This window comes from Bos grunniens, chromosome 7 (assembly GCF_055505025.1).
Source record: "Bos grunniens cultivar Pamir isolate PY7600 chromosome 7, Bosgru_T2T1.0, whole genome shotgun sequence".
Lineage (NCBI taxonomy): Eukaryota > Metazoa > Chordata > Mammalia > Artiodactyla > Bovidae > Bos > Bos grunniens.
The window spans coordinates 90,147,979-90,174,667 of NC_141171.1; the positions used below are offsets into that span (position 1 = coordinate 90,147,979).

General features: G+C 37.5%; 1 protein-coding gene across 5 annotated transcripts in view; it reads left to right on the forward strand.

Moving 5' to 3' along the window:
* Positions 1 to 26,689, forward strand: part of ADGRV1 (adhesion G protein-coupled receptor V1) — a 542,962-nt gene that overhangs the window by 18,163 nt on the left and 498,110 nt on the right. For all 5 annotated transcript variants that reach the window (XR_015168196.1, XR_015168195.1, XR_015168194.1 and 2 more), the window contains exons 2-9: positions 11,793 to 11,977; positions 14,095 to 14,244; positions 15,386 to 15,481; positions 18,292 to 18,396; positions 19,893 to 20,006; positions 21,836 to 22,401; positions 22,766 to 23,036; positions 23,644 to 23,973. Coding sequence is in view for 2 of the 5 variants with exons in the window: in XM_086413045.1 (XP_086269171.1) it covers positions 11,793 to 11,977; positions 14,095 to 14,244; positions 15,386 to 15,481; positions 18,292 to 18,396; positions 19,893 to 20,006; positions 21,836 to 22,401; positions 22,766 to 23,036; positions 23,644 to 23,973 (1,817 nt within the window). In the remaining 3 variants the exon portion in view is untranslated. The remainder of the gene's footprint in view (positions 1 to 11,792; positions 11,978 to 14,094; positions 14,245 to 15,385; positions 15,482 to 18,291; positions 18,397 to 19,892; positions 20,007 to 21,835; positions 22,402 to 22,765; positions 23,037 to 23,643; positions 23,974 to 26,689) is intronic.

Consider the following 26,689-nt stretch of genomic DNA (forward strand, 5'->3'; position numbering starts at 1 on the left):
ATGTGAGAGTTGGACTATAAAGAAAGCTGAACACCGAAGAATTGATGCTTTTGAACTGTGGTGTTGGAGAAGACTCTTGAGAGTCCCTTGGACTGCAAGGAGATCCAACCAGTCTATCCTAAAGGAAATCCGTCCTGAGTGTTCATTGGAAGGATTGATGCTGAAGCTGAAACTCCAATACTTTGGCCACCTGATGCGAAGAACTGACTCACTGGAAAAGACCCTGATGCTTGCTTCCTGTGTCCCTAACAAGGTGTGGAATTAGTTAATACTCTGGTTCAAGTTTTGCAGGTCATCCAGGAATATCAGGAATCCCACGATTCCTTTGCTAAATTCTCAATGCTTCCATCTACCCCAGACAGCCTCCTTTTATTCTGATGTTGCTGCTTTACGGGTGGGTGGATGAGAGGATGGTCTGTACACAAGGCAGTCTAGATTGCCCGATCCGTTTCTCTTGACCGCGTGGACATGGAAGGCCTAGAGCCTGGAATCTACCCTGATGCTGCAGCTGTTCTTTTTTCCTTCCTTTAACGCTTGAGGGAACTTGAGTCCCAGAGAAGTGAATTGGTTTGTTCAAAGTCACACAGGTGGGAAGATGGTTGAGACTAGCGTGGAGCCCATGTCTGACTCCAGCTCTAGTATTTACCTCCTGCTTGACCCCCAGACGTCCTGGCAGCATCCCGCTAGAGGCTTCATAGCACCTATCACAGAATCTTCACATGCCAGAAATGCCTCCCAGTGTCTTATAAAATCAAATGCCTGCAACTCTGCAGGGAGGCAGTCCGTAAGACGTGTAATGAGTGAATGTGTGTGTGTGTGCATCTATGCAGATGCACATTTGTGCCTCTTTTTCCCTCTTTGAATGGCATAAATATATGAAATATTTTACTTTCCTCTTTTACCCAAGACTGAGGAGACATGGGCAGGTTTCTGGAGAGCAAATTCTCTGTCCAAATAACAGCTGCCACTCAGATCCAGCCAATCAGTATTGTGTAAAAATGTGGACTCAGATTTACCAATTCTGTGATTTTTCAAAATAGTCCAGAAATCCACTTTTTAAAAATGCAGAATCTTCACATATGATCTTGGCACACATTCTCGTGTTATTTTGTAAATACAGTTTAGACTAAAAAACACATGTCTCTGGATTGAAACCTCTGAGTTTGTTTATGAAGCTCTCTCCCTTACCTTCCGTGAGGGCAAATAATTCATTTAGAAAATACAAGCACCTAGATACTTAGTAAAAACAGATGGTATTCCCTAAGTAGGTACAGAATATAAAGAAATCACACAAAGTACCTCTCCCCACCTTTTTTTTAGGTTAATACTGAATCTCAGTGGAAAGACTAGAACTAATTAGAGCTGTTTCAGTGAGACTTTAATTTCAAGAAGATTATTTTTGACTTTTGCCTTTGAGTTCTATGAAGAATTAAAAATTGTACAATGTTATGGGTGGCAAAAATTCTTACAACCTTTTTTCATAATTTGAGAAATTGTTATTGATTATTTTGGAAGATGGAGGGGTGCCATCTAATGGTGGTTCAAGAAACCTTTAGATACAGGAGCCTTGTATTTCAAAGGAGCGAAAAGACAAGTGTGTCTTATCTCTTGACAGAAGACCTTTCAGATTTGGTGGCTGCAGGAACATACCTTGACTTAATTCACTGCTTTTGAATTTGCCTCAGAGGCTTTAGTGTAGTGAATCTTTCCTTTTGTGTTTTGCCAAAGTGGAGTTGAAAGACAACAGATGAAATCCATAATCTTGTAGCACTCCACATAGCTCTATATACTGTTCATCCTTTTTCCTCGGTGGGCATTTGTAAGCCAGATATGAGCAGCTTGATCAGTTTTTATGATACACTTATTTGGTGACTTACAAAAATGAGAGTACATGAGCTCATGGAAAATGAAGAAACATTACATAGAAGATAGATTCCAGAATAAATAACAAAGCAACTTGGAGGTAACAAAGGCTATAAAGAGAATATTGTTGTTGTTGGTATTTAGACACTTAATCATGTCCAACTCTTCTGTGACTTCATGGACTGTAGCCTGCCAGGCTCCTCTCACCATGAAATTCTCCAGGTGAGGATACTGGAGTAGGTTGTCATTTCCTCTTCCAGGGGATCTTCCTGACACAGGATCGAACTCATGTCTCCTGCATTGCCGGCGGATTCTTTTACCGCTGAGCCACTGGGGAAGTCCCCATAAAGAGAACAGAAAATTTAAAAAATAAGTATTTTCTGAGAAGTAAAAGATGGTTTAATGGATTAAGGGGAAAAGAACAGGCTACAACTATTTCCTAGAAATTGAAAACACAATGGGATAAACAAAAAAAATTAGAAGAACTGAAATTTTATTGTGAATTAAATTCTCTGAAATAGGGGAAAAATCAAAGGTTAGAAATTAGAGATAAAAATTAGAAAATTAGAGGGCTAGTCTGAGAAAACCAGTGTTAAAGAGTTTCAGGATGCAAGAACAGTGAAAATGGAAGGTGAAGAAATCATTGTGAAATAATATAAGAAAAATTTCTGATACTCTAAAGATGAATATATGAGTGAAAAGGACTGACTGAATGTTTAGCCAAATAGACAAAAATAATCACATTCCAAGAAAAATCTTGTGCAATTTTATGCTTTGGACGGAGAGAACATTCTGGGGCGTCAGGGGGGTGGGGTGTGGGGTTAACACAAATAAGCGAACATATATAATACTTTGGAATCAAAATGATTTTGAATTTCTTAACAGCAACATTGGAAGTCTGAAAACAGTGGAACAAAGCTTTCAAAATAAAGAAAACTATTTTTACCAAAAATTCTATACCCAATGAAAATATTAGTTAAATGGAAAATTAATATTAGAGTAATTTCTGATATGCAAGACCTAAAACATTTATATTCACATACACTTTTTGGGGAAGTTACTGGAGGATGTTCTCCATCAAAAAAAGGGATAAACCAAGTAAACCATAAAAGGAAAATGTGGGAATCAGTAAACAGGAGATCAAATGGGGAACAATAAAAAACAATCCCAGGATGAAGTAAAAGGGGATCTCATGATGACTCTTGTGTTCCAGGTATAGAGGTCATGCTTAAGGTAGATCTTCAGGAATGTAGGTTTGATAATGTGAGATCTAGTAAATTTCAAGTTTCCATAGTTGTGTCTACCCTTCCCTAGAGGCTGAATTGGTAGATACAGTAAAAGGCAGTGGGAACCATCATTTTACAGGTGAGATCTATAAAGCTGACAGTGTGTTGTTGAGACAGTAAATATTTTCCCACGATGGATGTCTACCTCAAAGCCTAGTCTTTACCTATTTATGTCTTGAAAAAAATGTGTTGATTCCTGTAGTCTCTATGTAGAAGAAAACAGAAAATTTTCTCCTGTAGACATACATATTAATATATGTACAGATTCTCTCATGAGAGACAGATAAGGTCGATAACCATAATGGACTATGTGTAGAAGAAGCATATGGCTGGTGGGGGTTGGTGTGAGGTAAATGTTTTATTGCTTACTTTTTTGTTCCTTTTTAATATGGTATCACATATATGTCATTTACAGGTGAATAAAATCATTTTCCTTAAAGTTGTAAGTTATATGTATGTATAAAGATAAGAAACATTTATAGTCTGAAAAACTATGGGACTATTCCTTTTATCATTTAAAAGTATTTAGCCTTTCCTCAATTTATAACATTAGATTGTTTGATTTTGAAAGATGCACATTTAAATTCTGTTTTAGTATGGAAGAAGGAAACAGCCAATTTTTTGTAGTAGTTGCCAAATACCAATAACACAGATTAAGAATTCTTAGAGGCTGAATAATTGATGATGTGAATGATGAAACCTCTGTTGTTCCACAGGAGTAATTCTATAGTTTGAGAATGCCCTTTAGTAAATGTAATAGAATTCAAGTAATTCTAAACTTGAAAACCTTGCTCCATTAGGATCATATTTTCAGTATGAATTACCTGGGGGGTCCCACTGTGGGAAGGATGCTTGCTATGGCGTGGACAAGACAACAGCTGAAGCTGAAAAATCAATGTAACCCTTCAGTTCTGCACTAGTAATCTTTTTCCCTCATCCTGTCACTCACAGAGATTGTCCAGTTTTTATTGTGAAACTTAAAGAGACCAAGTTAACATTCAGATTGATGAAAGGTTATGTATGAGAGTTGATTGCTTCAAAATCGGCAAATCAGTTGAATTCTCCTGTTTTTCTTTACATTGTTATCTGTTGGGTCCTGATTTTTGTTTATGTATTTTTTTTCTGATTTGTTTCCACAGACTTATTGAAACTTAAAGTAGACCATTCCCATTTATTTAGAATATAGTATACTTGGTACCTTTTCTATGGTACCCATTAATAAGAGGCAAGATGAGAGCAAGGTAATATCCTAGATAACAGAATTCAGAATTCCATGATTATTAGAGCATATCGTGTTGGCAGGTATTGTTTTATAAATGAAACTTAGTTTGTTTATGTGCTAAGTAATGTGAGTGAAAAGGCTTCCTGGACAGCTCAGTGATAAAGAATCTGCCTGCCAGTGCAGGAAAAGCAGAGAGTGCCGGTTCAATCCCAGGTTCAGGAGGATCCCCTGGAGGAGGAAATGGCAACCTACTTGGTAATCTTGCCTGGAATACCCTGTAGACAGAGGATCCTCATGGGCTACAGTCCATGGGGTTGCAGAGAGTCGGGCATAACTTAAGTGACTGAGCACAGCACAATGCAAATGAAGAATGAAATTAGCAAATACCAGATTTTCAGAAGGGAAGAAAGAGCTAGACATCCAGGATAAAAGGAAGAGAAAGGAATTAATGCCTGACTAATGAAGGAAAGTTATGACCAACCTAGACAGCATATTAAAAAGCAGAGAGATTACTTTGTCAACAAAGGTCCGTCTAGTAGTCATGTATGGATGGGAGAGTTGGACTATAAAGAAAGCTGAGCACCAAAGACTTGATGCTTTTGAACTGTGGTGTTGGAGAAGACTCTTGAGAGTCCCTTGGACTGCAAGGAGATCCAACCAGTCCATCCTAAAGGACATCAGTCCTGGGTGTTCATTGGAAGGACTGATGTTGAAGCTGAAAATCCAATACTTTGGCCACCTGATGTGAAGAGCTGACTCATTTGAAAAGACCCTGATGCTGGGAAAGATTGAGGGCAGGAGGAGAAGGGGACAACAGAGGATGAGATGGTTGGATGGCATCACCGACTTGATGGACATGGGTTTGGGTGGACTCCAGGAGTTGGTAATGGACAGGGAGGCCTGGCATACTGTGGTTCATGGGGTCACAAATAGTCCGACATGACTGAGTGACTGAACTGAATTTGAGGAATCATGATCTTGGGATTCCTTAGGACAGTTAGAAGTGCATTATCTTTTTCAGTACATTGAATCAGTTTGGTGTATGCCTATCTTGCTTTGTTCTGTTATGAAGACATTTTTCGTTTGTCTGTTGTAAATTTCCTCACTCGTAATTGTCCATTTCAGAGTGGAGGGGGAAATATTATAGATGGTGGTAATAATTGCATGGGGGCCTGCCTGATGGTTCAGCCTGGGAGAATTTGCCTGCCAGTACAGAAGACACGAGTTCAATCCCTGGGTCAGGAAAATCCCCTGGAGAAGGAAATGGAAACCCACTCCAGTATTCTTGCTTAGGGAATCCCCTGGACAGAGGAGCCTGGTGGGCTTCAGTCCATGGGGTCACCAAGACTTGGACACGACTTACCAACTAAACAACAGCAACAATTACATGAAAACAGGAAAGACTGCTGGTGTGGTGTCCTTTCACAGATGTTTATGAATTCTATGGCTGTTGAGTATGAGAGTGGACGAGGAGGGATCTTCCACTTGGTATATCCAAACATGAGTTTATGGTGTCTTAGGTTTGAATTTAATGGATGAATGTTTATGCTGAAAGTGACGGAGTATCTAAACCAAACTGGCTGTAGTAGAAAATGTATTTTATTGCCTTAGCCACTGAAACGGAGAAGGCAATGGCACCCCAGTCCAGCACTCTTGCCTGGAAAATCCCATGGATGGAGGAGCCTGGTAGGCTGCAGTCCATGGGGTTGCTAAGAGTTGGACATGACTGAGCAGCTTCACTTTCACTTTTCACTTTCATGCATTGGAGGAGGAAATGGCAACCCACTCCAGTGTTCTTGCCTGGAGAATCCCAGGGACGGAGGAGCCTGACGGGCTGCCGTCTGTGGGGTCCCACAGAGTTGGACATGACTGAAACGACTTAGCAGCAGCAGCAGCCACTGAAAAGGCAAGGGTAAAACTGGCTTCAGGAACTTGAACTTGAGTATCAAGACTTGGCACTTCTCCACCTCTTAGATCTGTGTTTGGCTGTGTTGCTTTACTTTCAGACTTCAGAGAAAGCTGGTCCCAATCAACATGATCCTGAATCCAACAGTAGAGGGAATCTGCATCTTTATGCTTAAGCAAAAGTCTCAGAATTGTGTCTTAAAAAAATTGTTTTTTAAAATTTTATATTGGAACTATAGTTGATTTACAATGCTGTGTTTGTTTCAGAAATACAGCATAGTGATTCAGTTATACATGTATCTATTGTTTTTCAAGTTCTTTTCTCATTTAAGTTATTACAGGATATAAAGCAGAGTTCACTATGCTATGAAATAGGTCCATATTGGTTATCTATTGTATATGTAGTAGTGTGTATATGTTAATCCCCCATCTTTTCTCTTGGATAATCGTAAGGTTGTTTTCTAAGTCTGTGAGTCTGTTTCTGATTTGTTACCAAGTGCATTGTATCATTGTTTAAAACTTCCACATATAAGCGATATCATATTTGTCTTTGTCTGACTTACTCCATGTAGTGTGATAATCTCTAGGTCCGTCCATGTTGCTGCAAACGGCATTATTTCATCAGAATTGTCTTGTTGACTTTCACTGGCCTGGTCTAAGTCTGTGGCCACCCCTGTGAGTAGAATCAGGAGCAGGGCCCTTCTCTTCAGCGTCTTTGTGTCCTTAGTGATTAGCACAGGTGTTACACAACGCATAGTAGGTGCTCAGTGTGCAGGTGTTAGGTGCAACTGTAACCTGTTCTTCTGAAAGCAACCAGTTTGCATTGTTAGAGCCGTTCTAATATATTCCTGATTTTAATTTTGAAGGATTTTTGGTAGAATTAGGTGACTTGTTGGATAGGCTGAATGAAAAGTGAAAATCGCTCAGTCATGTCTGACTCTTTGCAACCTCATGGACTATACAGTCCAGGGAATTCTCCAGGCCAGAATACTGGCATGGGTAGCCTTTCCCTTCACCAGGGGATCTTCCCAACCCAGGGATCGAACCCAGGTCTCCCGAATTGCAGGTGGACTCTTTACCAACTGAGCTATCAGGGAAGCCACATGGATAAGCTGAATATAATTACTAAAATCCAAGAACATGAGATTTTATATCTGCATATTATCTGGACTCTGTCCAAACTTCATAGTATAATTTGGGATAGACATAAGAAAGTAACCTAAATATGAGTATTGTTTAAACACAATAAGAGTTTAAGAGATAAGAGATCCCCTACTGACAGGAAAAAAAAATTTTTTTTTTTGAATCATGCTACTGAGGAGTGGGAGTCATGAGGGTAATGTAGATGATAGTTGGAAATGAGAGGATTTGAATTTTGGAATATCATGACATTACAATTTAGAGGAATGAGTCAGTAAAACTAAAATTACTCTTTCACGATTGTGACAGAATATGAAATAAGCACATAGTGATCTTTAAATGTATGTTTGAAATTCATTTTATAGTGACGTTTAAAATAGGTGGTCTGGTGGGTTGTGTAAAATATTCTTTAAACCTAATAAGAGAAAAAGTGACCTGAAATAGATGTAAGACTTTTGTGTAGTGTCAGTTGCTAATGCCTAATCTTCTGAGTTTAATAAAGGGAATTCCAAAGACAGGACTTTTAGTATGATAGAGGAAAATGTACCTAGTTACCCTAAAAAGAAGCTATTCAGCACTTGTGTAATTATGCCTGTCTTCTGATGGGAACTTCACTTTCAAAGCTTTTTCTGCATCATCTTAACTTCCATTGAATGCCAGCTTTGCTTCAAAAACTTTTCTTACAAGTTGAAAAGATGAAAGCAAAAGTGATTCAGTTATCAGTGATGTCACAGAATTTGAGGCATTTCCAATCATGCTTTGTTTGTTCATTTTGCATAATCTCAAAACTCACTGATGTGCGCCAATCCAAAATGAATTTAGTGACTTAACCACAGCATCTAATTGCGTGGGAGATTGAAAGAATGCATCATTTGAGCTCATTGGCCCTGGCATTAAAAGATGTTGTTAAATATTTCAAATAGTCAAGAGAATCATAGTTTCAGTTAAACAAATGTACTGTTTATCAGAATAATAAGGTGCAAACTTTTAGGAGACTCATAATTATACAGTTTTATGAAAATCAGTCCTGAATATTCATTGGAAGGACTGATGCTGAAGCTGAAGCTCCAATATTTTGGCCACCTGATTCGAAGAGCCGACTCATCAGAAAAGACCCTGATGCTGGGGAAGATTGAAGGCAGGAGGAGAAGGGGATGACAGAGGATGAGATGGTTGGATGGCATCACCGACTCGATGGACATGAGTTTGAGCAAACTCCGGGAGTTGGTGTTGGACAGGGAAGCCTGGCGTGCTGCAGTCCATGGGGTTGCAGTTGGACATGACTGAGTGACTGAATTGAACTGATGGTGGTTTTGATTATTGTGTGTAAGTTTAAAATAGTAGCATGCTTGGAAATGTATAGCATAAATGACCTCCATATTATTGAAGACAGAGATGTGTGGTTTGTAGGAATAACAGGTAGTAGACAGTCTCATGTGGTTATGGGTAGGGGGTCTGGAGGTGAACTGGGTTCAAATCTTGCCAGCCACTTACTTAGCCAAGGGATACTGCGTGTGTTAACTAATATCTGTGCCTTAGTTCCCTGAGCTATGAAATGGGGTTAATAATACTGACGCCTTCACAGAGATGTTGTAAAGATTTAAATGTGTTACTGTGTGTAAAGTACCTAGAACAACACTAAGCATTTGCTGTTGTGATTACTTTCTATAGGTCTTAAACTTTTTCTTCAGGATATATGGAATCTTACCACAGGCTTCCCTCATGGTCTAGTGGTTAAGACTTTGTCTTCCAGTGAAGGGAGTGCAGGTTCAATCCCTGGTTGTGGAGCTCAGATCCCACGTGCCTCGCAGCCAAAAAAAAAAAAAAAAAAAAAACCAAAGCATAAAACAGAAGTCATGTTGTAACAAATTCAATAAAGACTTTAAAAATGGTCCACATAAAAAAAAATCTTAAAAACTCTGTTTAATAATGTTAAAAAAAATATGGAAAGTCTGCAGTAAGTTCAAGTGGATTGCATTGAAAAATTTAGTAATTAACTTAAAGCTACAAATGTGGTTTATTTTGTCTCCTCTAAGACACATCCCTCACACTTCCCAGGTAGGCATTGATTGTTGCGCATGACAGATCACAAGTTATTCATCCTTTTCACGCTATGACTCAGTCTCACTCTTTCTCACTTAGAACTGCAGGTGTCGTCTTATTTCAGCTTAAGGTTCTGTCACATCTCAGGTTCAAGCAATTGCGTTTTCTTTCAAAATCACAACAGACCAAAGTTGTCTTTTTCTTCCACATCCAGGGCCTGGGTTGCTACCTCCATACCCCCTTCACTCAGCATTCTCTTTCTTGTCCCTAGTTTCTTTCTTTCCCCCTGTTTGTCATAAGTGAGATGTAAAATTATTCTGGCTTTAGAATTCCACAAAAGATCTTCATTTGTCTCTGGTTTAGCCCAGCACGCCCAGTTTCCCGCCTCACCTAGGCTTTCCCAGTGCACACTCCTGGCTTAGAAGTCAGGGAAGAGATTGCAGTTGATGAGAAAGAACTATCTACTATCTTATTTCTTCTCCCAAGTCCCTTAGCCCCATGGCAGGCTTTCTAAGAGAGAAGGCACAGGTGTTAAAAATGTCCGGAATATCTGTGCCCGTTGGTCTGTTGGAGGAAGGGGGATCCCTTCCAGGGCCCGAAACTGGGCTCTTGTCTAACACTTGGAAATTAATTGTCCGAGGAGACACATGTGCTGACAAAGCAAGAGATTTTATTGGGAAAGGGCACCCGGGTGGAGAGCAGCAGGGTAAGGGAACCCAGGAGAACTGCTCTGCCGTGTGGCTCGCAGTCTCGGGTTTTATGGTGATGGGATTGGTTTCCGGGTTGTCTTTGGCCCATCATTCTAATTCAGAGTCTTTCCTGGTGGCACACGCATCGCCCAGCCAAGATGAATGCTAGCGAGAGGGATTCTGGAAAATGGACGGACACACGGTGTCTCCTTTTGACCTTTCCCAAATTCTTCCGGTTGGTGGTAGCTTATTAGTTGCGTATTCCTTACCAGGATCTCCTGTCATAAAACAACTCATGTGAATGGTTATTAAAGGGCCTGGCCAGGGTGGGCGGTTTCAATCAGTGTGCTTCCCCTAAGGTCTACATCTCTTTCCTGGACTCTTATCTGAACTCTGCATCCCTGTCTACAGATTTTGCAGCCTCACACATGTGAGACAATCCCAGACTGCCTTGTTTGCATATATTCCACTGAGTAGTTTGCCTTTTAACCCTAAAGTACATTAAGAACATGTGTATCTGGTGGTTCCTAAATATGAAGCCTTGTGTAGCCATGTGGCAAAGGCAGCTACATGAAAATTTTATTACTTCTTGACCAAGGTAAAGATTAATAGGAAGCATTTTGGTTCATAGAGTACGTAATGCAACTTTTTTAAAAGCCATGAACTTGTTATGTTCGGGTGGCTGCTCACATAATCCTTTGGAATCTTAATGATCCGTGAGATAAATTGCTTACATTTTTAGAGATACATCTGCATCACAAAACATCAGCTCTTTCAAGAGGCCCCTGTGCTGTTGTGCTTTTGAAAACACTTGAATCACACAGAGCTGAAAGTAGGAACAATATTGGCGTCTCATAAACACACACATTGTACGAAGAAGAAAACAATAAAGGTTATGGGAAAGAAAGTAAATGCTTTGCCAAACTTGCTTAGTTTTAAAGAAGCATGGGCATTTTCTAAGAAGTGATACTAGTATTTTAGCTAGTACAATGGGAGAAATTTAAGTCCCATTAGAAACTTAGGTGTTCTTTCAAAGGATTAGCATTTCCTTGCAATAACTGAAAAATTTTAAAAAGCATTCTCAAGACAAAACTATGGGAAAAGTAGATATGACCAAGAAATAAACTTTGGCTCTCACTCACTGCCTTGTGTGACCGTTCCAAGAGTTTTGCTCATATTGATACTTGTATAATTGTCAAATAGAGAATGTCACATTAAGATTATCAGTCCTTTTGATAATTTTAGTTTTTGCTTGTCTTTTACAGTTTGATTTGGGGGAAGATGGGCTTTAATTCAGTTCACATGTTGCTGCTTAGGTTTTTCTTAGAATAAATTGGAGGGACATTTAATAAACTAAATTCGATAAATAAGTGTAAGGCAAGTTATTACTATTATGTTAATATGCAAGTTAAAGAAAAAAAAAGTACTTATGAATAGTAGACAGTACCACAGAAGAGTATTGTCATTTTTGACTTATTTCTGTGGCCACACATTTGAATTGGGTAGCTTAATATTTGATACATCTTTATGTCTTATTGCTTAGTAGCTCTTCACTCTGTGTTTATATCTGTAGACAATGCACCCTAATGAAAATATATTGGATATATTTTGTAAACAAAATCTTTTTCTTTTTTTTCTCTATAGGGATGCCCTCTGCATCTTTATTAGTAAATCTTCTTTCAGCTTTATTCATCCCTTTTGTGTTTGGAGAAACAGAAATCAGATTTGCCGGACAAACAGAATTTGTAGTTAATGAAACAAGTACAACAGTTATTCGTCTTGTTGTTGAAAGGATAGGAGACCCAGCAAATGTTACTGCGATTGTATCGGTAAGAGATGACAGTAGTTCTATTTTTACAGAAATAGGTAGGAAATGTCGTAGTGATCAGAATGTCTTTAACTGTTTGAGATTCTGAGTAGTTCCATTATGATAAATAATTTGCAGATAAACTGTTCATTCTTTTTATATGTCTTGGAGGTTTATAGAGTGATCTAAGGTAGCATGTGTATTTGACAGTAATAGTATTTTAAAAATATAGACTGATTATTTAAAAATGTTAATATGCTTATTATATTTAATATATGTGAATATTAGCATATATTAATATATTTATACACTAATATATTTATTATTATAAATTAAATATATTAATTAAAATTAAATATATTAATATATTTAATATATGCTAACATAATATGCTAATATATTTAAAACAACTATAAACCAAAAATATCAGTATTTCTAAATAAATTTTTTTGGGGGTAACTTGGATTCTAGTTATTCTCTGCTTGGATTTATTGCTTAGAATCAGGTGACTTAGAGAAAAATATATGAAATTTTAAATGTAGAGGAATGGCAATTAAAAAAAACCTTTATGTTAGAGAGCTCCTCTTTTGGGAGAAATTAAGTACAGTAAGTAGAAGTGAGAAGTAGAAATTTGATAGAATATTGCTCTATCTTGCACACCGTTTAGTTAGTAGATGGGTTGTATGTACACGTATCTGCGTTTGTATTTAACCAGAAAATCATGTCATATGAACACTAAGGACATTGATATATTTGAGGCCCAAACTACTTGGAATTTTTTTTTTTAGAAGTTTTTTTAAGCGATAGGTTAAATCGTCAAATTGGGAAACACTGTAAAAAGAGACAAGAAAAGCTAAGAACCCCAGTGTTATAATTTTGTGCATTGCTTTTGGTTTTTAATTTATGACATGTTTGTATTTATTTGAATTTATTTTTAGTTTGATTATATATTTATATATTTTTAGTTTATTATATTTTATAGCCTTTTACATATAATTTTGATCATATCCTGATAACTTTTTCAGATCGCTCTGTCATATTCACAACTTTTCTTGATGGTGGCATCATTTCCCAGTCATTTCTCAACAGTTTTTCATTGAGGTTGCTTCCAGTTTTTGCTGTTGTAAATATTGCTGTGATGAAACTGTACACATACATAGCAATTTCTGCATATTTTGGATTGTTAAATGATTTGGGGGTTATAGGACCATGATTTTCTCTTTGTATCCATGTCTTTTGATATTTAACACTTTTGAAAGACTGTGCCAACTTCTTTATTAGGGTATGAATACAAGTTTTTTAACACCCTTAACAACTTACTTGGATTTCTCAAGTGTTTAAAACTAACTTTATTTTTGTAAATGAGAACTAGACATTGACTATAATATCCCCATACATCCTTCATTTTTTATTTATACTCAATCATGATTTTTTTCTAGTAGCTAAGTTACTCATTTTTGTATTCTTTGGCAGAAAAACATCTCATTTGGATTTTCACAAGAAGTTGCTGCTTTATAATTTCATAATTATTGCTCCTTTGAGAATCTTAGCAATGCTGACATTACAGAATGAGGTCTTAAAAAGTTCTGAGGAAAAGTTTATAATGACTAATAAATTTGGTATACTGAAAATCGAGTCTTTATTGGTGCTGTGGGAGAATATAAATAAAGCTTCAAGTTGAAAGTTTTGGAAGGAGTAGTTTCATTAAACCCAATTTTTTTCCTGATGTCTTTTGGGAGGCTACTTACACATCTTCTTTGGGAGAGTTTTAGCTACAGTTGATCTTCTTGTTAGGTTTGCTGTAATCCACATCAAATCAATCAAGAGTGGAGAAAAAAAAATTCACATCATTGTTTTCCTATGTGATTATTACTTTTCTATGAAATTATCCCTTTACCTTCAAGAGAATAAACAAATGTTTTTATGTAGAATCATTTCTTTTTATAATGCTTTTGAAAGGTGATTTTTATCAGTTGTTAGATATTTGTTTAGTTTTTGTACATCCTATTTATAAACTTCAGTGTCATTGGGTGATTCATGTTTTTTTTTTTTTATTCTGTTGGTTGCTGTATTTAGCATCAATTCTGCTTGTCCTAACTCTATGTTATGTAAGAACTGTCTGTGTTTTGCGTTTGATAGCTGTATGGAGATGACACTGGGGACTTTTTTGACACATACGCTGCAACTTTTATACCCTTTGGAGAAACCAGTAGGACAGTGTACATAGCAGTGTGTGATGACGATTTTCCCGAGCCGGATGAAACTTTCATTTTTCACTTAACTTTACAGGTAAGTCCTTTTTTCCCCCCCTGTTAAAGCTTAAACTTATCAAAATCTTACAATGCTTAAGAATCAGTTTCTGTAGAGATAAGCCAATTTAAGTGCTTGGTGGTGGTTTTCATAGAAGCCAGAACTGACAGTCTCGTTGGCAATTCCATGGTCTGGTTATTCCTCAGACAATCTTGTGTAGAAGATTCTGCAGCCAGTTTTTGGATTAATGCAGCTTTATTTAGGAATTGCCGTGACAGATGCTCAGGGAAAGCTCGTCGTCCCTTTGGCCCTTTTCTCTTTGGTCCCTCCCCTGCTACCAGCTGCACAAAGAATGACCGTGACTTCTGAGCTCCAAGGAGAGGGCTACGAAAGCAGGCCTGGAAGTGGGGGCCCTGTGCTTAGAAGAACTTTGGAGTGACCCTGGGAAAAACGCTTGACCAGCCTCAGGTTTAATCGTCCTTTATGACCTGATCTGTTAGGTTGAGGCAATGATGGCTAACACTGCTCTAGTTAATTTTTCTCCAGTGGATTAAAAGTTTTTTTTTTAGAAGAATTGTGTTGGTATGATTAAAATTTTTATGAAATTGGTACTGGAAGCAATCACGTTTTGCTTTTGTAAAAAACTTTTTTCATAATCCTTTATGGTGCTATTAAATATCAACAAAAATGTTGTAGCACACTCTTTACTTATTAGAAAAACTGTTGTACTGTTTTAACTTTATTTTGACTCTACAACTGATAGAAAAACTAATTCTTTAAGTTCTAGCACCTTCTATAGTATAAGAAAAGAGTCATGTTTGAACCCAATTTCATAGTCACTTAATTCTCTGTTATATTGTGTCACAGAAAAACCTGAAAGAACTTTTTGGCCAACTCAATATTAGTCATGAAATTTAAGTAATTAGAATATATTACTAGCCAGTAATGATTTAGAATTACAAAAATTTATATTTTAACAGTGATTAATGGTTTTAAAAACTCTTTTGAAGAGTTCTTTTTTGGGACTTTACCATGTTGACTTAGTTTGAATATATTATCTTAGTCACATACTTGTATTTTAATTCATTTTCTGAATGATTACTTAAAGACTGAAATGCTATTAAAATAATTGTTTTACTCTTGTTTAATGTGTTAATTTATTTTTTGGCTTTTGTTTTAGAAACCTTCAGCAAACGTGAGGCTTGGATGGCCCAGGACTGTTACTGTGACAATATTATCAAATGACAATGCATTTGGGATTATTTCCTTTAATATGGTATGGTTATAATTTGATTTATCTTGTGATTGCTGGATAATAGTTTATTAAATTTTTGGATAGCTTTTTATGTTACCTAGTATCATCCTGTGTAAACATCCTGTATGTGTACATAAGATTTGCTCAATTCATCCATATTCCACATTCTGTAGACTGAGCTTCTGTTTTATCTAAGATTACTTAGAAGTGAGGAGGCCTGTACAATCATGGTCATCTCTCGCCCTAATCTCTTTCTGCTGATCATTCCGCCTGCTTCATTTGTTCTCTAACTTGGATGTTGTCTTAGTTCAATCTGCTATAAAGAGTATTAGTACATAGACTGGGTGGTTTAATAACAACAGAAATTTATTTCTTACAGTTACAGAGGCTGACAAGTCCAAAATCTGGGCATCAGCAGATTTGGGGTTTGGTGTGGGCCCTTCTGGTTCATAGACAGTTCTCTTTTTGCTGTGTTTCCATGTGGTAGAAGGGGCAAGAGAACTCTTGGGTGTCTCTTTTATAAAAATACTAGTCTCATTCATAACAGTTCTGCCTTCATGACCTACTCCCCTCCCAAAGGCCCCAGCTTCCAATAACATCACATTGGAGGTTAGGATATGAACATGAATTTTGAGGAGGCACGGACAGTCAGTCTATAACAGATGTTGTAACTCAGTTCCTTTTGCTTAATATCCCCAACTGCCACTTAAAAAAAGCATTGTCTGTTAGCCTCCTCTGAAAGTTTGGAGTGATTCGAGACAAGAGAAATACATTGAAAGATCACTGAAAAAAAAAAAAAAAAAAAAAAAACCCTACAGTAAGCTTAAATTGAATAGCAGACATTATAGCTCTTAAAAATTCTATAATTATTCTCTACTTGGAGATTTTCCTATTAATTAGTATTTCTTGAAGGTTAAAGCTCCATGTCATCCCTCTTAGTTTTGCTCAAAAGTTCATTTTTTCCCCTCCCTTATCACTAAATTCATGTGCCCCTGGTTAGTCCTATGTTCAGAGGGTTTTGTCTTTAGAATCCCTCCCTGATAAAAATCATATTCAGCTCCGAAATAAAAACAGAATTTGTGTTAAGTGGAATGATATATTGCAACTACATTTTAGTCTACAATAAGGTTCCTGGTTTTTAGAGTCTTTTGAATATGCTACTGATTATCATTACTAAAAGATGATGTGACGCTCCCATCTTGTTATCTATATTCCAATTTGGGTAACTCCTTCAATTGATGTATGTCATTTTCCTAGCACCTTAAATTGTCTTTGAAACAAGGTGAGCTATAGATAACATGATCTTTAGAGTTGCAGTATCCTTATTAAAAAGGATATGTGGGTCATGCCAATGTAGTAGACATTTTGTAACCTCCCTTATTATAGCATTTACAAAAGTTAATTAATCAAATCACTTCTTTTTGAATGATAGGGAATTATTAGTTAATTATGAACCAGGCTCCCTTAATTGCTTGATTTTTCTCCCCGCTGCCTTTACAAAACTCACTCCCAACTCTTTATCCCCAACCTCATACTGGTTAGTTTAACATCAGAATGAATCCTGGTCTCTAGCATTGTCCCAAGTTCCCAACTGTTGTGGTCTCATGGCTGCCCAGCAGTCTCTGCCTGGGTACCTGCCCTCTGTGATTAAAATTGAACTAAGTAACTGATGAGCTTGCAGTCAGTACTTTGGTTTCCTAAAGTATCTAGTCTGACTTTGGTTTCCAGACTGGATGATGATTGTATCGATGATGAAGGTAACGGAGATGGTGATAATAATTATAGCCAACCTTTGCTGGCCCTCACTGCGTGTCCTGGACTAGGATAAGCACTTAGGCGTGAATTATCTCATTGCAACCTCATCAGAACCCTTTGAGACAGGCATTCCTACCCCTGGTGATGGATGGGGATACTGAGACCTAGGGGTCACCTGCTGCCTTGGCTGGCCTGTACCTGGCCACTCACCTCTTCTACCCTGAATTTCAACTGGCCATGCCAACACTTTCCAACACTTGAAGTCCTGGCTCTTGCTTCTCCTCAGTGATCATGTCTTGAAAAAATTCATTCAGTTCAGTTCAGTCACTCAGTTGTGTCCGACTCTTTGCGACGCCATGAACCGCAGCACGCCAGGCCTCCCTGTCCACCACCAACTCCCGGAGTCCACCCAAACCCATGTCCATTGAGTTGGTGATGCCATCCAACCATCTCATTCTCTGTCGTCTCCTTCTCCTCCTGCCCTCAATCTTTCCTAACATCAGGGTCCTTTCAAATGAGTCAGTTCTTCCCAGCAGGTGGCCAAAGTATTGGAGTGTCAGCTTCAGCATTAGTCCTTCCAGTGCACACCCAGGACTGATCTCCTTTAGGATGGACTGGTTGGATCTCATTAGCAGCTACCTGTTTTCAGTGGCAAGCTGACTGATGAGGAAGAAACCATGGTTGAGAGCAAGGCTGAGCCACAGTCCCAGTGAACTGCCCGGGTCTGGAGGCACAACTCATTCCTGTGACCTCCTGGGCCCCTGGGAGCCTTTGAATTCATCACCTTTCAATTAGGTAGCCTTTAAGATTCCTCAGTAGAACAGCTCGTTGTTGGCAGAAGCAGGGCAAGAACCTCCATCCTTTGCCTGACTAGTTTTATGTTCTCCTCATACAATTATTTGAACCTTCTAAGCCTTATTAGCTATAGTTGGTGAAGGTGAGGAGACCCCACATTCTTGAGAGCACAAAGTAGATGGATTTGTCTGTGGAAAATTAGGATTTCTAAGGTAGTAACAGTTTGTACGAGCTCCTGCCTCTGGTTGATCCGCACCTGATGGTCTTTGCTCTCCCAATAGCCTTTCTCAATCACAGTGAGTGAACCCAGAGGCAGAAATGAATCTGTGCCTCTTACTCTCATCAGAGAAAAAGGAACCTATGGGATGGTGACTGTGACTTTTGAGGTAAGTTTACTGTGAAATCATTTTAAATGGTAATGCTTAGAACTCATACTAGATCCCTGCAATTTAAAAAATCAAGGTCCTTGGTATAATAAATATGCTGTTTAATGAAAATGAAATAGAATGCTTTCATCACCTGGTAAACTTCATGTTTAATATAAAACTGTTTTCCTTGCTGCTTGGAATATACTATGCTTCCATGAAACACAACAGATTATTTTAGATACAGGATAATAATAAACCACAAATTAATAACAATAATTCTACAAAATTCATAGAACATTTATGACAGATCTCTTTAAGGATATAAAATTTTAAAATGCTCGTGGGTTCCTTAGGCTTACATAAAATTATCTAATATGTAGTCTTCCCTATATACATTCTCCATTTAAAAAAATACACTTAATGGATGGTGGTAACAGCGGTCACATTCCAAAAACTGGATAAAAATTGGCTGCAGAAATGATAAGGCATCATCAGGTTATAGTGTTTTCAACTCTCTGTGAATGTCTGAAGTTATTTTGTCGAATCGTGAGCCTTTTGTTCTGTTGAAATGATTACAGCTAACGTTCGTGGAGCACTTAACATCGCTCAGCCCTGGTGTAAGTGCTTTACACTGATTATTGCTGCACGTGAACTGTAGCTCTTCCCAGGACTCAGTGTCCCTCATGCCATTTAAAATGTTTTTTTCCACAGTCCTCACCATCATCCGCCACGCATTTATTTATCTTCCGTTTGTTCCCTTTCATTAAATGTCAGGTCCTGGTGGGTAGAAAGCTTGCTTTGTTCTCTGCTATATCCTTAGTACCTAAAAGAGGTCAGACACAGAGTACTTAATAAAACTTTTTGAAAGGAATATGATTTTATTAAATATTTACATCTAGCCTAGTAAGTGGACCTTATTTCCTCATTTTAAAGATGGGGAAACAGCCACACAGGGTTGTTAAAAATACCTCATCCAAGGTTACAGCACCAGGGGTAGAACTGGTATTTGATTCCATTACTTCAGAGAATATAATAATTTTGAATGCATTCTGCTCAAGAAAAAGTTTTATAATTTTTTTCCTCAGGCTTAATATTATCGTTGAGAAAAGAGAAAACTCTTAGAAACCATGTCATTTAATCTGCGTGTGTGCTAAGTTGCTTCAATCATGTTCAACTCTCTGTGACCCTATGGACTGTAGCCCACCAGACTTCTGTGTCCATAGAATGAATTCTCCAGGCAAGAACAGTGAGATTGAACCTGGGTCTCCCACATTGCAGGCAGATTCTTTCTTCGCTGAGCCCCCAGGGAAGCCCTTGTAGTTTAATTATAGTCAAGATCTGTAATTATATTATGGGCCTTGACTCCATTAATTAAAAGGGCAGACTTAATACAGGTTAGTGTCATTCTTCTTGCAAAACATTTTAAAGTAAGTTTGCCAGTTTATATCACAGTAATGCTTTCTTACTCTAATGAAATGTTTTATGTTTATTGATGGCACCATGTTTTTTTGCAGGTAGAGGGTGGCCCAAATCCACCTGAAGAAGATTTAAGTCCAGTTGAAGGAAATATCACTTTTCCTGCAGGCAAAGCAACAGTAGTTTATAACTTGACAGTACTTGATGATGAGGTAGGATGTGTTAAATGCTTAAAAGGAACAAGGGCTCTCTGTATTATAGTCATGTTAGAGAGTATTATGTCAAGTATTAAGTTGTGTTCAGTATTTGAAATTATTCAAGAGCACAGTCATATATAAGGTCATGTACTGCAGCCAGATATGCCATAGCTGTTAATGCCTATTTTGGAATAGATCTTGTTAATATCTACCTTATTTAATTCACATTAAGTTGTATATCTGAAAGGCGATGAACTTGAATGTAACTGACAGCCACACTCAATACAAGCATTTCAGCATTTTGTAAACCTTGGTGATTGATTTTGCTAGTCATTGCACTTTTGAGAAGGTATAGTGTTACTTACCCAGCATAAATGTATTACTATAGAAGGAAAGAAAATTCTGTTGCAATTGATATTTATTTGTTTGGATGTTTTAAATGTTCACATTCCTAGGAAGGCTTTTGTTATTTTCAATTTCACAGTGAAGCTACCAAGGATTGAAATATATGACATAGCTAGAAAAGAGTGAATTTGTACAGTATATACAGGGATGTTTCTTATGAGCTAACCAAAAGAAAACATGCCTTTTAATACAATAACCTTAGCAGTAATACCAGAAGAAAAGGGATAGCTGGGAATTTATCCCTCTACCCTCCCACAAAAAAATCATGAAACGAAATCACAACAAATCCCAAAAAAGATGAATTAGAAGACATTATTGGAAAAGAGTATTTCTCTTGAAAAAGTGAGATATTGAATAGCGCTGATAGCTCTAGCTCACTGGTTATGAAAGCTAGCAAAACCCGTTTGTTTTTAGAACCTGGAACATTGAGCAGGTTATAGTTTGGGGGCAGTGATTAATACACGTTTTAATTGTAAGTTTGAAAGACTATGGTTAATAATATAGTATTCTATACTTCAGAGTTACTGAGAGTAGGGCTTAGGCATTCTCTCCACACATACATACATAGAATTAACTGTGTGAGGTGATGGATTTGTTAGTATCTTGATCTTTGTGATCACAATGTATATGTATATCAAATCATCATATTGTACCCATAAATATATTAGTTATATATTTTTATTCTTCAATAAAGTTTGAAGGAAAAAGATCTTCAGTCAAACCACTGCATTTTCTTTTTTGAGATAAATAGCTTTACTTTTTCTATTTCTATTGATGGAGGCAAAAGTATATATTATTTCACTTTCATTCATTTATAGTGAAGTAAAAATTCAAATAGCACAGTAGAGATTATCCCTGGGATTTCTGTGTAGTTAAAAAAAAAGTTTAATTTTAACAGTGTCATCATTTTGCCTAAAGTGACTCTTATAGCTTGTTTTCCAGAGATACATGATATGTATTTTGAAAATCATATAATTGATATCATGGTTAAATCTTGAGATAGGAGCTGCTTAGAAGCAAGAATAATTGATATGATAGAAAAACTAACAATTCGTGTGTGATGTTTATTGTAGTCTACCAAATTCATAAATAGTATGAGACCTCGAATGTTGCTTCTGATCCTGCACACCTGATGAAACTAATAAGAACTTGTTTTTCTGTCAGATCTTTAGTTCTCTAGAGATTGATCAAGGTTGAAAGTCATTATGCTGATACTTCATTTCTTATTCGTATCATTGCTTTATCTAAAATATGTTATTTACCTTTGGAAAATAGTTTAGTAAATAGACAGTGAACAACCCTCCTTATCTGCTCCTTTCAGTTAAAGATTTTTTTAAAATTGCTGTGTAATTGCATTGAAATATAAGTACTTTTTACACTTGTGTTTTGCAGGTGTGTTAGCTATTGATGTTTTGCCATTGCTTGTATTTCTCTGACAGGTACCAGAAAATGATGAAATATTTTTGATTCAACTGAAAAGTGTGGAAGGAGGAGCTGAGATCAATACCTCCAGGAGCTCAGTGGAGATCATCGTTAAGAAAAATGATAGTCCTGTGAGATTCATTCAGAATGTTTATTTGGTACCTGAGGAAGACCACATACTCACAATTCCAGTGGTTCGTGGAAAAGATGACAGTGGAAATCTGATTGGATCTGATGACTGTGAAGTTTCTATCAGTTATGTTATCATAACTGGGAATTCAACAGCACATGCCCAGCAAAATTTAGACTTCATTGATCTCCAGCCAAACACAACTATTGTTTTTCCACCTTTTATTTATGAATCACACCTGAAATTTCAAATAGTGGATGATGCCATACCAGAGATTGCCGAATCGTTTCAAGTTGTGTTACTAAAAGATACTTTACGGGGAGATGCTGTGCTGTTCGGCCCTTCTGTTGTGCAGGTCACCATTAAGCCAAACGACAAACCTTACGGCGTCCTCTCGTTCAACAGTGTCTTGTTTGAAAGGCCAGTTATAATTGACGAAGATACAACAACAAGGTAGGATTTATCTTAAACCTTCTATTGCTGCAGTTATTTAGTATATTACTCCAAAATTTGATATTAGTGGTGTTGGACACAGTGCTGAACTGTTAAGGATATGTGTAATTTCCTTGACCGTGGTTTCACTGTTTTCTTTCTTATTTGGGGAGTGATACTTAAAACACATATTTAAATATGCAAGCTAATTCATGTTACGGTAGTTTCCTAGGGCCTATCTTCATACCTACTCCTTCATATTAAAAGCAGTCATTCTTTATGGTTTGGATTCTGCTTACCAGTGGCTAGTGGCCAACTTGATGTTGAAAATACCCATTTCAGGGGAAAAAGAGTGTATTATGTGACCATATCATATTTCTTCCAGATTTGAAGAAATTACAGTGGTTAGAAATGGTGGCACTCATGGAAATGTTTCCGTGAACTGGGTGCTGACACGCAATAGCAGTGATCCCTCACCAGTAACGACAGATATCAGGCCAAGATCTGGAGTTCTGCATTTTGCACAAGGGCAGATGTTGGCATCAATTCCTCTCACTGTCGTTAATGATGATCTTCCAGAAGAGGCAGAAGCTTACCTACTTCAGATTCTACCTCATACGATACGAGGAGGTGCAGAAGTGAGCGAACCAGCGGAGGTAGATCTCTTGCTACGCTTTGCTTGTAGAAATACTTCTGTGCTCTCGAACAGACAAAGAATTTGATCATACACATCTTATACATGTTTAGTTTGATACGAAAGGAAGAGCATGGGTTTTGGAAGTGGTGGTTAATTCCCTTGCGGAAGGTTTGTCCCATCTGTAAATAAAAAGTTTGTTCTTAAAAAAAATTCCACAAAGTTTTCAAATGTATTTTTAATTCATCTTCTTTTTGTAGTTGTTCAGTTGCTAAGTTGTGTCCGACTCTTTTGCGACCCCATAGACCGTAGCCTGCCAGTCTCCTCCGTCTGTGGGATTTCCCAGGCAAGAATACTGGAGTGGTTTGCAATTTCCTGCTCTCAACTCAGTTGGGATCTTTCCAGCTCAGGGATCGAACGTGCATCTCCTGCATCGGCAGGCAGATTCTTTACGACTGAGCCACCTGGGAAGCCCAATTCCTCTTTTACTCTGTTACTTATATGAGTAATCATTTTTAGATATGATACAGAATTACACATTAAAATTCAAAATAGCCTAGAAAATAAACAGTTTGGTGATCTCAGATGTGAGAATTTTGCTCTTTAATGTTTTATTCCTTTATCTGCAGCTTTTGTTCTACATTCAGGATAGTGATGATGTTTATGGCCTAATAACATTTTTTCCTGTGGAAAACCAGAAGATTGAAAGTAGCCCAGGTGAACGATGTTTATCCTTGAGTCTTACAAGACTGGGAGGAACTAAAGGAGATGTGAAGATATTTTATTCTGCACTTTATATTCCTGCTGGAGCTGTGGACCCTTTGCGAGCGAAAGATGGCATCTTAAATATATCCAAGAGAAGCAGTCTCATTTTTCCAGAACAGAAAACCCAAGTCACTATAAAATTGCCAATAAGAAATGATGCATTCCTTCAAAATGGGGCCCACTTTTTAGTACAGGTACTTTAATGATTAAAATAATCTCAACTTTGGTTCAGCAACAAGTATCCTTACCTGAGTGAGAGAGTTAATTAGTCATTATTTTATCCTTATTTATATTTTGGATTCTGTTGCTTACTGCAAGTTATGTAGGGAATCTAAAGAGAAACTGTCTGCCCCTCAGGTGTATAAGGATGAATAAAACAAGGGTTATACTAAGATCAGTGCTTTAATTATGAGATAATAAAAGCAGATCAGACATACTAAGGTCAGTGTTTTAATTATCCAATAATAAAAGCAGATCAGACATGAAAGGTAGGTCAGTATAATTCATAATTTAATGGAGTTATTCATGAACTGTGAGTAGGGGAGGGCCGGGAGAGAGCCAGTGAGAGGTCTGTCATTCTTTTGAGTTGATTTGGGAAAATGTGACATAGAAATTTGGATTGTAGAATAAATACTTTTTTCATGATGGATATAGCAGGGAAGGCGTTCAGAAATGAAAAAAGCAATATGACAGAAAATTGTGTAGATACTTTTAAACAGTATACCAAAAAAATCTGTTAACATAGGTAGAGTCTTTGGACTTTTATTACTTAATAAGGAATAAAGCTCTCATAACATTTTTATATCTTATTTCTTTTATTTCTTAACTTTTATTAACCAAAGCATTATTTAAACATTTTTTTAATTTAAGTTTTTTAGCCATATGGCTTGGCATGCGGAATCTTAGTTCCCTGACCATGGATCAGATCCATGCTGCCTGCAGTGGAAGTGTGGAGTCTTAACTGCTGGACCGCTGGGGAAGTCCAAACCAAAGCATTGTTTTTATTGCCAAGTTTGATATATCTGTACTCACAATACTATAGTTGTATTTTCCATATGGTTGCTATTGATTGATTTTGAAAATTAGAAAGTAATAAAGGGTGCTTATCAAATTTTGATTATGTAACTAAATTTCTAAATTTCAAGCAGAATCAGATAGTATGAATAGAGCAATAAGGAAGGAATGTATAATCTGTTATCATACATTTTGCTAACTGAAGTATATATGAAATGAAATCTCATATTTTGTCAGTTTCTTTGAACCATGGGATATTTAAGTTTGTTTCATATTTTTCCCTAGCTTTGTTTTATAGTTTATTATTGCTTTCTCTGGAGTTTCTGACTGCCCCCTTTTATATGCCATTCTTACCAAATTAGTTCTTCCATCCAGCTGTCTTTTTTGTGCAGTCGATAAACTGTATCCAGTTCTTTGTGACCCCATGGACTGCAGCAGGCCAGGCTTCCCTGTCCTTCACTATCTCCTGGAGTTTGCTCAAATTCACGTCCATTGAGTTGATGATGCCATCCAACCATCTCATCCTCTGTTGCCCCCTTCTCCGCCTGCCCTCAGTCTTTCCCAGCATCAGGGTCTTTTCGAATGAGTTGGCTTTTCACATCACGTGGCCAAAGTATTGGGTTTTCAGTATCAGTCCTTCTAAGCTGTCTTACTTGTGTTGAATGCTGAATTTAGCTGTGCCAGCTGCTTTCTCCAACTTGCTTTTCATGTGGTGCTTGTGACTGTTTTACTAACTCCTTAATTTTCTTGATTTCTTGTGTCTTATTTCTTGGATTGTGTTTTAGTTTTGTTGTAACATATGTATCCTCAAATACATGAGCAGAAAACGTATGTGCCAGGTAAACTTCTTGAACCTTTGAGCTCAGTGAAACTTCATACATTGATTCCTGGCTTATAGGAATTTCTAGATTAAAATAATTTCTTCTTAAGAACTTGAAAGGTATTCTCTTTTAGCTTCCAGAGTAGCTAATGAGAAGTTTGAGGAGAAGAAATCATTTGCCTTTAGATTAACTTGCTCTTTATCTCTGAAAACTTTAAAAAAAAAAATCTTCTTGGCATTTTGAATTTCTCATGGCTGTGTCATAACTTGCTTAGCAGTTGATGGGTTGGGCCATTTTATTCTGAAGATTTTTTTTGTCTTTTTTTTTTTTTGAGCTGGTCTACTTCTCGTGCTTGTATGGTTTGTGCATTAATTGAGGACTCCTAGTGAAGGTGTCTTGGAGAAGGCAATGACACCCCACTCCAGTACTCTTGCCTGGAAAATCCTATGGACAGAGGAGCCTGGTAGGCTGCAGTCCATGGGGTCGCGAAGAGTCAGACATGACTGAGCGACTTCACTTTCAGTTTTCACTTTCATGCATTGGAGAAGGAAATGGCAACCCACTCTAGTGTTCTTGCCTGGAGAATCCCAGGCACGGGGGAGCCTGGTGGGCTGCCGTCTATGGGGTCGCACAGAGTTGGACACAACTGAAGCAACTTAGCAGCAGCAGTGGAGGTGTCTAGTGAGTGCTCTGTTAAGGGGTATATGATTTGTCAGTATGTAGGGATGACTTTTTGTGATATGTACAGGGAGACCTTTTGTCAGTATCCCAAGGCTTTGTCCCTAGTGGTGGGAGATCTGTATTTCATCTTTATTGTTATTTCTGTTATTCTGTTGTGTCTCCTCATAATGAGTAAATTATTATATGAGGCACCCTTCTGTCTATGAGGATAACCCACTTTTTAGAGGACCCTTGAATTTCTCTTCTTGGGATGATGGGTGAACAGCACATGGTATCACTCACAGTTGTTTCTGTTCCCCCTGCCACTGGGGGAATGCTCTTGTGAGATGAATGGCCAGACAGTGGTGGATCTGAATCCCTGAAGAGAAATTGAGCAAGTGGTCAAGCCCATGGT